The 15,131-nt window shown below is 36.6% G+C and overlaps 1 protein-coding gene across 2 annotated transcripts; it reads left to right on the top strand.

The window, feature by feature from the left end:
- The first annotated feature begins 315 nt into the window (after window positions 1–315).
- LOC105059931 (uncharacterized) lies at window positions 316–15,051 on the top strand. Of its 2 annotated transcripts, XM_073244074.1 has the most exons (9): window positions 316–596; window positions 721–828; window positions 3,225–3,313; window positions 8,403–8,511; window positions 8,595–8,696; window positions 8,816–8,837; window positions 12,511–12,575; window positions 13,789–13,843; window positions 14,547–15,051. In XM_073244074.1, the coding sequence occupies exons 2-9, from the start codon at window positions 781–783 to the stop codon at window positions 14,705–14,707; spliced, it is 651 nt and encodes a 216-aa protein (XP_073100175.1). In that variant the 5' UTR covers window positions 316–596; window positions 721–780; the 3' UTR covers window positions 14,708–15,051. The 2 variants fall into 2 exon arrangements, with proteins under 2 accessions (XP_073100175.1, XP_073100176.1); XM_073244075.1 differs by lacking the exons at window positions 8,595–8,696; window positions 8,816–8,837 and having other exon boundaries at window positions 318–596; window positions 8,403–8,506.
- The last annotated feature ends 80 nt before the right edge of the window (window positions 15,052–15,131 follow it).

A 15,131-nucleotide genomic window follows, 5' to 3' on the forward strand; every position in this document is an offset into this window, starting at 1 on the left:
ATTTGAGAGAATCTAATTCTGAAACTTGACATTGCGTATTTTCCCTATTTCAAAACTATTTCATTTAAATGACCAATAAAAATGTTAACTAATAGTCCTTGCTATATAATGGCCATTATTACATTATTATAAGTAGTAATCATCTAACATGACAAAGGAATGGTAAATAGATAAAGAACTTATCCTAATTGATGAATTTCACGATACGAGAAAAAAAATGATGGGTTGATATTGCACGTGAGGGATTTCAAAGAGAGCATCGAACGGGCACCCGCATAGAGATTTTATATGGAGCTCTCGTGGTGACCATTGGAAACTTTCTTCCGCCGTCCCCTCGTGGTCTCTCCAATCGCCGTATCCAGAGCAGGGAGTCGAGACCCGACCAAATATACGTACGATTTTTGCTGCACAACAAAAAGAGGAGAGAGACGCTCTCTTCCACCTCGCTCCCGATCTCATCGTTTCATGCTTCGGTCTCTCTCAATTCTCTGGGATTTGAACGAGTATTCTTCTTTTCGTTAGGAACCATGACGTAGAGCCGCAGTCCTTTCGCCTTCTCGATTAGGCGGCGTCAACTTTTTTGACAGCGCTGAAATGTTGACCTCTCTCTCTCACCTTTCCTGTTCTTGGTTTGTTGTTTTAAGTCTTATTAGCTTGTATGCTCGAAGTCTTTTCTTTGACGTAAAAAGAAAAATCTTTTTTTTTTTGGGTGATGGAAAGGTATCGGTGCCTCAGCGAAGAGCTACTCAGAGGTGGAGCGAGAAGTATCTAGGTCGTTGGATGAGAGAGCGGAAGATACCGCGCGACCGTGTCGTTGTGGCTACCAAGGTCCTCTCATGTTTGCCTTTTATCTTACTGTGTTTTCCTTTAGTTTTATGAGTGGATTGGATGGATATTGATTATGTGGATGCTTGTACTAGTTACTGTTGGCTTTTCAGATTTATTTACTTGGCGATTATTAAGAAAAGGAAACAAAGATGAAAATAAGCAATTGATCTACAAAAGAAAGTGAATACTGTTGTAGGCTCAATTTGGAAACTTGTTTGAGGGAGAGAGAGACACGCGGAGAGATTTTCCTTTTTATTCCGTTCTTCCGCAAGTGACATAGATTTTGTTTTATTTTATTTTGCAGTGGAGCTGCTATCTTCTGTAGTTATTGCTTGAATCGCCGCTGTACTGTTCGTTGTTATGTGTGAATGACGGGGAAGAATATATTTGATGAAATGGATAAATATGACCTTGTGATTCCCCTTAATCTAGGGCCACTGCTTGCAAATTTTCTATACAAGGATTGGTTTTTAGAGGGAAACATTCTAGTTTCTGCTCTTTCTGGAGGTATACCTAAAATGATCAATATAATTGAGCTTACCAGTATGCCTTCTACTATTAATTTGAGAGGACCAAATTTTGGTACTTGGTATTGTGTATTTCTTTAAATTATCTGTAAAGAAATAGAGGAAGGGACAGATTGGTAGTTATCCATCAATATTTATGTGCTAGCCATGGTGTATTAGATGTCAATTGTTTATGATTTCGCAGATAGATTCTTAGCTGATCCTCATCCATTAACAGACATCATTCTGTGTGCCATTTGGAAGCTAACCTTATCTGTGTGTGCCAGCAACATGTTGAGCAGGTCACAGGACTTATTTTCAACCTTTAATTTTCCACAGGAAATAGCAGTCTTGACACCAACAACTAATGCTCTCTGAGTTGGTTGTAACTATTCCAACACAATTTTTTGGCATTTAGATAACTCTAAAAGTTGTGCCAGTTACGAACTTGTCTGCAAGCTATGCAACTTGTTGCATTTTTCATTTTTCTGACACATATGAGGCGTCATAGTATACAAGAATTTGTGCATACCCATGTATATGTAGATATCCATATTATTGATAGATAGCAGATGGCCATAATCTGTTATAGTTGGTTTCAGCATATAATAGATTCACATTGTCTTGGTATACACAGAATGTTTTCAAAACAAAACTGTTGATAGAAATATACTGCAAGAAAATTATACAATAATCTAGAGAAATAATAATTATCCAGGTTTGTGAACTAAGTTCTATTTTTTTGATACTGTAGACGTTTTATATGTGCCTTCTCATAGGGATGTTTGTTTATAGAGAAGAAGCACTGCCTGCTTTTTTTTAGCCTCTCCTTCTTATACTTATGTTGCTTTGCTTCTATCTGCATTATAATGTGTATTTGGATGCTTTATCTTTTTTGTTTCTTATGTTTAAGATAGTTAATAGGTTGTGCAGAAAAGAATATGTTGAAGCAGATAAGTTTTAATGCTAGAAATTCTAGATTTAAAAATGAATGTGTAAGAGAAACCTTAGAGTAACCTAAAATGGATCCATTGGTGATCACCATTTGAAGCAGCTTTGACATGAGCAGCATAGGACATCGATGACCTCATTAGGGAAAATTCATAAAGCTGGCCCCAAATAGATAAGGCTTGTTTTTTGTGTTAAATATGTTTTAAGGATTAATTTCCCACCTGAACTTCTTGCATGGCATAGTCTTTCAGCATTAATGCTTTATCATGCCTTCAGAAAGTAGAAACATTTTTTATATGCTATGTTCAATTTTCTTTTAGGATCACCTGACTAGTAGTTCTAATAGTTCCTGGAATATTGCTTCCATCTGGGATTATATTGTGTGTGTTTGTGTAGATTATTGACTTGTCCTATTAAAAATCATGGGTATCTAGGATTATGTATTTTGGATAAGTTCAATCTGAGTTTGTTACTCTGAGATCATCATGTGTGCCTTATTCAACAGCATTGCCTGTTAACACGATATTGCCATCTCTTTTCCCCAAACAATTGTTGTACTGAGTCATCATGAACATGGACCTATCCAGCTTAATAAAGAATGAAGGAATACTATACAGGAATGCAGGAATATGAAACAGATTAGATGAGATGAAAGAGAAGTAGAATTTGCTCTGATGATGTGCCATTCCAGATACAAAAAATATATTTCTTGACTATTCATATAAATGTCCCCCAAAAAGTCTTATGGTCTGGCTTAATTATCGTTTGTTTTCCATTTCAGTCCATTATTCATGATGCTACCTAAGAAAATTATACATTTAAAATGCAAGATGTATACAATATATGCTATTACTTTTTAAAAATCCCCTGTAGTTTTCTTACATATTTTTTATGCCAGATGCAACATTTATTAAAGTAACTGTACTACTCTGCCCACAGGTTACTGGACCATCTAGCCAGATGACTTGGATTCGAGGGGGGCCTAAATCTTTGGATGCTAATAATATTTTAGAGGCCATTGATAACAGGTTCGATATTTATCATTACGTGCAATTCTGTTTATTAGAAGTGTATTTTGGAATCATTAAATGATTTCTGGCGTTTTTATATTTGGGCACCTTCTATAGTCAGGAAAAAGGTATATCTGTGAGTCGACACCTACTGCTTTTATTTATCTACAGAAGCCAACCATATGGTTGGGAGTGGAAGAGCAGGTTACATTTTATAGTGATATGATTGGTTTGATTGGTGCATGCATGTGCATTTGTGAGGGTTGGTCGCTGGAAAGTTGTAACTCAGTACTTGGATATATATCAATACTAAGTTTCTTTTTTTTTTTTTGTGTTTTCGAATTGAGAGGACCAAACGACATCCTCTCCCATCCTTGAAGAGATCCTTTCATTGTCCTTTTTGACAAGTAGAGGAATTGAAATAACTATCATCTTGCATTCCTACAAGGGATTTTAGTGGGCAAGCCTGGTCTATTACCCAAGGCGGGGTTCGATACTCAATGGCTATAGTCCTCAAAACCAGCCCAAGCCATTCCTGCTATTATTTTAAATTGGCCAAACCCATAACTAACCAATTCATGTTTTTGTAAGTGTACGGATGCATGTATGCACTTTGTAGAGCTTATACTTATGCACACTTCATTATATTTTTAGGTTGGTTTTGGCTGTAGACAAATCGACGTTGGGATATGGACCAATATAGTCCAGAATAGTCTTGAGCCCAACAGATTGGACCTAGCCAAAAGACCTGAAGGAGGTCCAACCTGTTGTGCCTTAACCTTCGTTGGCTTATAGCCTGCCTGACTTGAAGGATTCCTTGGTACTATGATTCAACGGATATTTCCAACCATATTACAAGTCTAAACTCTAAAGTGGATGTCTGACATCAATATTTGTCATATGATTGTTGCCTTGGAGAGGTGATAGTTAAATAGAATGACGTCCAACTGGGCATCAATGTACATCCAAGTAGAATTAGAATAGACTCCGTAAGTTGTAACTCATGTCAATGTTGATCATAACAGTAATATCGATTCATCTGTCTGTGACATGCCTGAACCTTTTAAATTAACACTTCATGATTTTATAGGAAACTTTTTGTCTTGTAATAGAATATGACAAGTTGGTTGAACTATAAAACAGTTTGTTAATTACTATACTAACCTTCAAGCTATACTCATATACATATCATAGATACCTCAACTTGCAAGCCTCATCCCCTCTGTATGGGTTTAGAAAGATGCATGGGGCAGAGTCTAAATCTGGAGAGCAGTTTCAGGACCATTTCTCTACCTGAAGTTTGCCCTTTGTGAATTGATGGAAGTTTCTTATTAAAGTATCAGAATGATGCAAGAACCACCTATCAGATTTTAAATACCAATCAGTGCAAGGAGAAATCTAATTTAGAGGTTATGTAGTTTAGGCTCATTCAACCATAGAGCAACTATTGAAGATTCTCTTGGATAAGGAAAGAATCTAGACAGGGAAGATTCTCCTTGACAAGTAAAGATTGGTGATTATCTTTGCAGCTCATACTGTAAGATCAGAACCTAATTAAGACATCATCCCAAAACACAATGCTAAAAATACACAGATATACACATTAGCATCACTTTGTTTAAGATTTCAGGATCTTATTCTTTTTGGCATCTGTATTCATGTTGCCATGTGAGCTCTATAACTATGTTAATTGTCAAATATATGATAAGCCTGAGGGACTCTTAAAGGTGATACAAGGAGATAAGAGTTGATGCTCTTTACTGGAGGTTTTCCTCTTGGTGATGGCATTAATTATTAATCATATGTGAAAACACTCCTACTTCGTTGCTCAGCCATTTTGATCATTGAATCACCATTAACAATTATAGAAGAGCTAGGATGTCCTAGGCTATTAGTGGCACTAATTTCACCTTCCTATACCTTTACCATCAGCTAGACTTGATTATTTGCATATGCTGGCTTTTGCAATGTCAGTTAATGGTCGAATAAATTTAACCTCATATGCTGTATTGGATGTTGAAGTTGTACTTTCTGTTTGTTTATGTTGATCTCATAGCTATAGAAATATACTGAGTGCCGGATAAGGTCATCTGCACAACATGTAAATTAACCCCATGCTCAACTTATTATTTGGAATGAGATAGTTTAGTTCAACTTGCGATTTTTTGGGCCATTTCATAAAGTGCTTTGAGTGGCATCCTACTCCCATCAAACTTTTCTTGGCTACATGATTTAAATACTAAAGAATTATCCTGTAGTAATCATCATGATGACTTATCTGTAAAAGTCTGCAAAAATATTGTTGGGTTTCTATTTTTTGCGGCCATGTTCCATGCCCACTTTTGGTGATAATATTTTGACAGTCCTAATTGATGAAATGTCTTTCTAGGATCCTTCCTTAAACATCAATATATCAAGGTTTTTGCATTTAATAATTTACTGATGCTGTAGTCTTATGTGCCTCCGGTCATTCTTTCCAATATGAGTGGCTAACATTGACAAGGGCTGGTCATATGGTTATAATATTCCAGGGCATCTATCTAATAAGAAAATTTTGTTCATTACATGTTTGAAGCATAATTTTTGCTGAATATTTTTTGCATGATACAATGATATAGTTGGAATCTTACTTTTTTATTTGCATGTATTTTTTTTTTGATGATATATCCTACAAATAGAGATTCATGGGCAACAAGGCAGAAACATCATGGTCAAAACTTGATCACAGTGTTATTTGGAGTTCCTTGTCTATCTGCGTTCATTTTTGTATAATGAAGCTTAGATACAAAAATTGAAATAAAGATCTCTTAATTATCAATTTTGACTCAAGACTAAATTCTTATTTTGTTCAACTTATTTCTTTTTTCCTTTCCTCTCTATAGTCAGGTGACCATTTTAGTTTCTACTCCAAACCAGCACAAATTTTTAAAGCATCGTTCATCAAACTTCAACTAAAATGATAAAAGAAAACAAAATAGGCGAAGTCGGAAATCCAGTTGCCGACTTAGCGCGATAAACCCCCAAAAAAAGGCAAAATATGGGCGAACCTCTATTTTGCACTGGGAGGGCGGAGGCCCTCCTTCGGCCTCGCCCTCTCTCAGACCCCTCGGTGCGGGCTCGCCAACCATCGAAGACATTGCGGCAGCATCGCCGTCTGTTCGGAAGCTGTTGGAGGCCTCTGGACACCCGGTAAGGACCTCCCCCTCTCTCCTTCTCTCCCTTGCTCTTACCAAGCTTGGTAAGAGCTCGGATGGCCTTCGACATCTACCGGATGCCCCCTCTTTCTCTTCCTCTCCTTCTCTCCTTTCTTCCTCTCCCTCTCCTTCTCTTTCTTCCTCTCTTTCTTCTCCCTCTCTCCTTCTCTGCCCTATCGGTTTGGCCTGGCATGGACCCATACCAAACTGTACTGCTGGTCGGCTGGCATAGGATCCAATTTCGGATTGGCGGTCGTTGTTTAAACCTTTAGTCTTTAACATTTACCAAGCAACCTCACCTATCAAATCTTCAACTAGTCTACTAATATCAGCCATTTAACAAGCCTTGTACCAAACACATGTTATTGGGTATTATAAATCAATGTAAAACTCCAAATTTTCTGAATTTTGAAGGATTCAAATTTAGTACTTTTTTTGTTTGGATCTCCATTTGACGTATATCCTTTGAATTAATGCTAAATCCTTGATTAAGGAAACTACGGGAAAGAGGGGCTTAGCTTAAAATTTGGAAAGCTGATAGGTGGTAGGGAGATGTCTTTTATTGCTGACAAACTTTTAGGTTAGTTGACAAAAAAAGTGACCCTTCCAAAGTTTCCTATTTTTCTGTAAGATCCAAGGCAAGGAGGGAAGTGATGCAGCACAAGATGCAGCTAGCAAGTACTATGATCAACTAGACCATGCCAAGCATTGAAAGAACCTGTGGATTCATAGGCAGATTTAGAGCTTTCAGCAGATTTTCTTATAAATTTTTCGTTATGGACAATATCAAATTTTAGTCACATTTTCATATTTATAATAGAATAATCCTAGCATGTTTTCTTATTATCGAGTCCTATTTTGAGTATGATTTTGCATTGGGTTTAATGCCCGAATTAATGTTAGGGTATCATGTCCTACAAATATGCATGTGATATATTATAAAGGATGGCCTTTGAGATATTGATAAAATTCTTCTTGTGAGAATTTCTTTCCCCAAAGAAAGTATTCTTCAATCTAGTTTTCTTCTGTTTGCATGTTGATCTTCGAACAATAATCTCGTCGATCAAATCATTGCTTCCTCCTTTTCTCACTGCATCAGGAAGAGCTTAATTTGGTTCTTGGGAATGTATCCATCTTTAAAGCACGAAAACATTGGTGACCTAGGTGTTATGGGTTTGAAACATGAAAATAGCCTCTCTGCATAGAGAGGTAAGCTGCGCACATCTGACCCTCCACCGACACTGCAATGGCGGGAGCCTTGATGCCCTTTTAGTCATCTCTAAAGCATGGTTATGAACCATAGTGAAAAATTGGAGCACAATGCTGCAAAATAATAAGCTTTATGTGTAAAAAAAAATAATAAAAGAAAAAACTAAAGTAGTTCACCACTAACAAACATGAAATAAAAACAAATATAGTGCTGGCCTGCTGCAGTTGGATGCTATAATAGAAAAAGTCCATGGCTATGCTATGGAATTGTATAAATAATTTCTACATCGGAATGAAATTAATTAGTTTCTTTGATTGTTTAGGTATTGATAAATCTTTCATGGCACAGGTTTCAGTAGAACATCTCTACTACTCCGAAAATAACTGTTGTGTACAGAAATTGTTTATATATTAATATAAAAGTGTGTTTGAAGAAAGATCTATTGTCAGATGTTGAGAGACTAATTTCTATATAGTACTCAAGGTTTAACCCAAAAGTTTTTGTTCTACTTCTCTTTTGACTTGATGCACTTTGTTGAGACTGAGCTTAGATTACATTGACCTGTATCAGATACATTGGTCTGACCGGTATGTATGAATATGTTCTTTTTCTATGGGCAAATCTGCTGAATAATTGCTGAGTCAGATAGATATAATTTATCCAGTAAGGAACTTCTTTCTGAGGCTTTCCACTGCATTTCCAGTTATGTTCCAATGTTTGGAGAAACTGAATATGATCCAAGTCGACAGTATGCATCTGTGGCTATAGAGGAACAGCTTGGTGCTCTTGGAAAAGCTGTTGATGCTGGTAAGGTGTGCAATCATGGTTGGACATTGGTTGCCAAATTCTTTTAAGAGTACATGTAGTTTTATTTGGGAAGAAATCATGCTTGTAGATCAGATATATTGGTCTTAGCAATGAAACACCATATGGGGTGATGAAGTTCCTTCGACTTGCTGAGAATATTCGGCTCAACAGTAACTTAGTATCCTTGCAGGTATGAGCCCATCTTGCTGTAGCTATGGACTGCCTTCCTGTTTTTTTGGGATAATAATTGGCAACTTTTTTGCCAGAACTCTTACAACTTGCTTTGTTGAAAATTTGACACTACATTAGCTGAATGCTGCCACCATGAGAGGTAACTTGTTAGGTTCACTTATGCATAGCCATCTATCACTGAAATCCGGATTATGTTTGTTAGAAAGCAAAAGCTCAAAGGAATTTTTTTTCGCTAATGAGATTCCATCTTTTTAAATAAATGAAAAATAGATACATAAGGAAAGAAATACATACTTGAAAAGCAAGTGCATACCATATTTAGAGATGTACTAAATATATCTTTTCTTTATAAGGACTTATTAAATAAGCATAATTCGAACACTCTCCCTCAAAGCTAGAGCATATATATCAAAAATACCTAGCTTATTACACAGAGTTAAAAATACCAAAAGACAAAGACTTGGTCAAAATATTAGCTAAATGCTTGGATGATGGAGTGATTGATGTTATGATGGTTTTGTTCATCATAGCATCTCTTTAAGGGTGTCCCAGATTTGTTTAGCCTTTTTCAGGAACGTGACACCAGTAATAACTTTTTTCTCCATGCTATTCAACAACCATGACATAACACAACAGTCACTAGTTAGCCGGTCATTATAGGTAGGATCTTTGAAATTTAGAGGATCTTCAATCAGATGTCATGTCTTTCGTTGGACACCAATAAATAGTTTGAACGATTGGGCTGACAAAAGGTAGTTAGTGCCATTGAACTTTACTATAGTCGTTGGTAGATTCTTTGTCGCAATGTCAGAGCCGAAAGTCAGGTGTCGAGAGTTGTTTGTTGTCGTGATATAAGGACGCCGTAGCAGCCAGAGAGGACAGATATAATCAGATAGCTAGATAGTAAAAGAGAGAAGAAAGGACACTTTTACATGGTTGTCAGAGAAATTATGGGTAGTGTACCACTTTTGTGATTAGTAGATAGCCAGAAAGACAGCTAAAGGATTTTTGCATGGTATAGGAAAGGAATCTATGTTGATTTGTTTAAGAATGATTGCTTCTCGGAATGCATAGAAGGTCCCTCAGGCAATCTTGTAGAATCATGCAGATTTCAGCAAACAGCAAGCAGAAGCATTAATTAGACCTCCAAAATGGCTAAGAATGGATTGCTGTAGTGTGAACAGATTGATTTTAGGACTACAGTAGTAAGGATCCAGCAAGGACAAGAATCCAACGTCCTAGGCGGCGGATAGAGTCTAGCAAAAACCAGAGGCAACCATTGCTAGAGATCTTTAATAATGGAGGAAGAAGGCGATGAAGAAGGCTGACGAGGAGACAGGAAGTGGCAGTGGCGGTGGTTTAAAAGGCTTTGAGAAGAGAAGAGGCAGGTAGGATTTTTTGAGAAGGGAGTTGGAATGTTGGTGCGGCTAGGGCTTGAAGGTTGTCGGCGAAGAGGAGGGGTTGCAACCTGGGTTGTTGTGGCTCGGGGTGATGCGGGAGGGCTACTGCGGCTTGTTATGGAAGGAGGGACAGTGAAGGTCTAGGGTTGTCGAGAGGGGCGGCGACCTACTCTGATACCAAGTTAGAAAGGAAAAGTTGAAAGAAATTTTTTTCATTAGTGAGATCCCATCTTTTTAAATAGATGAGAAATAGGTACATGAGGAAAGAATTGCATACTTGAAAAGCAAGTACATACCATGTTTAGAGACATACTAAATATGTCCTTCTTATATAAGGACTTATTAGATAAGCATAATTCTAACAATGTTCTCTTTGACATATATAAGCTTGTGTAGTCTTTTTCCTTTACATTTTAACATAGTGCAAAAGATAGATTTCTTGCATTTTGATTTGGGTGATGATTTAAACTTATTTCCTCTTGATGATCATAAGATGATTTGAGTTTGATCTTATGCTTTAGGCTTATGATGAACTTGGACTATAGGGAATGATATCCCATTTTAATTGCCTACTTTTGAATTCATTATTTAGCACTAGCAGTTGCATGAACAATACATGTGGTCAGCCTATGGGAAAGGAGTGGCAATTATAAAAATGTAATAAAAGTGGGGGCTGCTTGGGGTTGGAGTTATGGAGAGCTTACAACAGAAATGTGGCATGATTTTTTTCATCTTTGTGACTTTAGAGGCCATTTAACGCAATATTTAAACATGTAGAGTTGATGGAAGAAAAAAGAATGTAATGTGATATTTTTATCCCTTAAATGGGTCATCTGATCATCTCTCCATACAAATAACGAACAAAGTTTGTGGGAATCTAGATGGCCCGATTTGCACCTGATGTGAACCACTTCCTTGTTAAACACTTGGTCCAAAACATGACCCATTTACTCAGTAGCTTATGTCACCTTAGGACCACTATTTGTATTGAATCTATATTTATCATGTAGATGCAACAGTTAATTTGCGACAATGCAGCCATCTTGGATTAGTCATTTGTGCCAATAATCTCCCTATCACATAGCATGATTTGTTATTTACCCTATTTCACCTTTGGTAGTTTTATACATGCTTGGAGAGAGATGCAATCAAATTTATTCTCAACCTCGTGCATAGTGGGGCCGAAGTGTGACATGACTCATCTTATGAAATATCTAGAAACTCCCAAATCCTATGTAATATTTTTGCTTTACCATGTAAAGTAAAGATGTAACTGAGTTCATGTGCTTTATGAAAATTTCGATCGTTGTTATCCTTCCATGCTATGGGATCATGACTTTGAGAGATTGTCCCCCAACATCTTCATCAAAATGCTCCTCATATCCTTATCAATCATTTATCACTATATCCAGTTGGGGAAGTTTTCCACAGGGTTTTGGGGGGGGCGCGGGGGGTGGGGGGGGAGGAGTTGAGAGAATTTGTGGATGTTGCAGGAGCCAAAGAGGAGAACCAAGGGAAGGACATGTGAGTGAGCTGGAGTTGTCCCTGTAAGAGATCAGATTCTGATCATAGTGGTTGTGATTGGCTGATATTAGCCTTCATGATTAGGATTCCAAGAAGACTCTTTGTGAGGCATTGTGGGGGTAAAAGTTAGAAATGTCACATGATAAAAATCTTTTTGCATATAGAGTAATAGGTACAAATTTTTTATTTCCTTATTAAATTAATGAATAAATATGTCACCTTTTGGTTTAATAAACATGAAGATCTTTTGGATATGAAAAATATTAATGAAGAGAAAAATGAAAAATATATTTTTAACAACTTAAGATTTTGGCTAATATAAATTCTATGGAATAAATGTATCACTATGCTAAACATCGAAACATATGAGAAGCAACACTAAGAGAGTCAAGCAGATGCCGTGTAACATGGCATAAAAACATTGCTGTTTAGTTGTACTTTATAATATTAATCTACTGAATACAAAAATCTAGGAGTCAAAGCTCGTTTCCTTGGATAGAAATAAAATATGACTATAATAATCATCATCATCTTCTTCAAATTGAGCATGCGAATTGATGAATATATCATTTACTTATCTTTTAGGCTTATGTATTGGCATTCCCTGTTGTCTAATGATATTGAATATTACCTTATTATGCGTACAAACTTGGCCAAACATCTCATTTGAATGAAAACTTTTCAGAATTAGCTTGTTGGCTTACAGTCCAATGGCAATGGGCATACTATCTGGGAAGTATTTCTTTCCTGGTGGGGGTCCATCAGATGCATGATTGAATCTATTCCGAGGTTGAAGACATGATCTGTAAATTTTTAATAGCTAACATTGGAATTTTTTTTGTTCATTAGTTTTCGCTCTTGTTGATTTTTCTTCTTTTTTCCTTGTAGGAAGATATTCTGAAGGTGAATCTAGATATAATCTTTCCAATCCCATATTGAAATCAGCTGTTCAGGTTAGCATGTTATGTGCATCAATTGAGTTCTGAATTTTTCAAGATCACTAAAAGATTGCTTGTTAAAGAATGGAAACCAACTTACTTCTTTACTGGTGGATTTAAAAAATGCTGACTTGCTCTTCTGTCTTTCTAATGGTTCTGTTTCACAGTTAATTTGGTTGATCCTTGCTTCTTTTATCTCCTTTATTGTCTGAACCTCTGTATCTGATATGAAGTCTCTTCCATCCACACAGAAGATACAGATCTCTTAGTTTATTACATGTTAGTATATATCATGAAATCTGGAGACAACATTAAGAATGTGGTGATGATGTTAATTTTATGGGTCACAGGAGACAAAATTCCCCCAAAGACAGAAGTTAAGAATGTCAGAAACCTTGCAGGCTTATGGTCTGGAAGACTTTAACTATACTAGTAATGTACTGAGCTGGTTATTCCAGTTATAGTTTTAGTTATTAACATAAGCAATCCAAAGGTACTGAAGTGGATTCACTAATATAAGTTCCTTTTAATACATTATAAATTCTTCAATTTCCATGCTTGTAGGCTTGATATCAGTATCGAGTTCTGAGATTTGTTAGTTAAAAGTATTCAGAATCCTTCAGATTCCACCACACTCTTTTTTTTATAATTGAAAAGACGGTTCACATGTCTGTTGAATCATGAAGTTTCCATTTATGTACATTCCTATAGCCTGGATTCACATCCCTACCATGTCCAATAGACTGCCTTTAAAGCAGACTGGCTCCTGACTTAATGCTGGTATGTTTTATCCGAAAACAATTGCCGTATCACTGTAATGCTGGTCACTTTGAGTATCAGTATGTGTCAAAGTGCTGTTTGCAAGAAAGGTTTCTGTTGGTCTTAACAGGATGGCTGGGCTTGACCTTAATAAGTTCACTTCTTTAGTGAATTGAGGCTTATACCAATGGTCACAACCCTTTGTTTAGCAACCACAGGTTTTGGGTTCGAGTCTTTGATGATACATTCCAAGTATTCAGACTCGGGTGTTATGGTGTGGGTAACTCTCCCTCCCTTTCACTAAAAAAAATTGACCTCTTTGGTTCTTTTGTATGCTTAATTAGGTTGCACTTACAACAAAAGTGGCATATTGGTTAACCTGCCTATTGTCAAACTGTCTACTTGCAATATCTTCAATGTGATGCTTTTGGAGTTCTTATTTTCATGAATTGGCCTTGTAATTTTGCAGGAATATGCAGATATTGCCGGAAAGTATGGCTTCTCTCCTGCATCTCTTTCAATTGGTATGATCAGTGACTATTGCTTGCTGGATAATGGTCAATGGTTAAATGCAATATCCCTATATGTTATGTTTTTTCTTGTTGTGAGATGACATGGCTTTCCTTCTGTCAGAGTTCTGAAACAATCTTATCCCTTATTCACATGACACCTTTGGAGACTGATATTGCAAAAGTTCATGATAACCTAGCATATTGATCATAATCAATTGGAAAAAACAGATGCATTAAAGGAGAATAATATCCTATGCACCTATTGAAAAGGTTCCATAGTTGAACTGTGGAAATTGAGCTGCAAAATTTATATTTTATTGTATGCAAGACGAGAAAATGCTGCTCAAAACAATCAAATTTGTATCTTAACTAGGCCACCATCTCATCTGTGACCCATGTATCCTGATGCATGGATCCCCTCTCCTCCTTCCCACTTTTCTACTACTTTTAGTTTTCATATCATATGAATATTCCAGCTTTTTGGGTATGAATCCAACGAATGATTAGATGCCAGAATGCACAAGAATAATGGAAAGTAGTTGAAGAGTCTTAATTTCAGCCTGTGAGAAGGGTCCTGTGTGGGTACATAATTCAACTTGTCCCTAGTTGTCTCTGTTACCAGTCAAATGCTGTATGAACAGTGTTAGCAGATTGCCGGCATTCGTTTAAATTCTATTCTCACTCAGGTTTCCCTTTTGTGTGTCCTCTTTGGCAGCATTTGTCTTGAAGCACCCTCTTGTTGCAAGTGCTGTTTTTGGGGCAACTAAAGCATGGCAGCTAAGGGAAGTTCTTCAAGCTTCTAAGATCCATCCTACAATGGAAATAATTGCAGAGATCAACAAGGTTCATGCAAGATATCCTAATCCTTGCCCTTAATCAGATTGCAGTTTCCTTTCCCCCTTTCCTTTTCCTTTCTATCTCTAGGAGTTTTGCAATTCCTCTTCAGTGCTATGGATTTTGTTTGTGAGAAAGCCTAGGTCAGTTTTATACACCATTCTTGTTCCTTTCATTAATGTATAGCATAGTAGGTCTAGTAAATGGTATGGTGTCATGGTAATAAATTTTACAGCTCATGTAGGAAAACATGCTAGTGAGTTGGCAATTGTTATGTAAACCATAAATAGAGAAAGGGAATTGCAATGAACTGTCCTTTTTTTTTTTTTTTGCTTTTTAATGATTTAAGAGATGGCAAATATCACAAATCTTTTTGTGCTCTGTAATTATTCTTTACTTTTTCATATTGGGATGGATTTAAGTTTTTGCCTTTAAAACTAGCTGTCTTTGATCATCATCTAATAGA

Source organism: Elaeis guineensis, chromosome 10 (assembly GCF_000442705.2).
Source record: "Elaeis guineensis isolate ETL-2024a chromosome 10, EG11, whole genome shotgun sequence".
Classification (NCBI taxonomy): Eukaryota; Viridiplantae; Streptophyta; class Magnoliopsida; order Arecales; family Arecaceae; genus Elaeis; species Elaeis guineensis.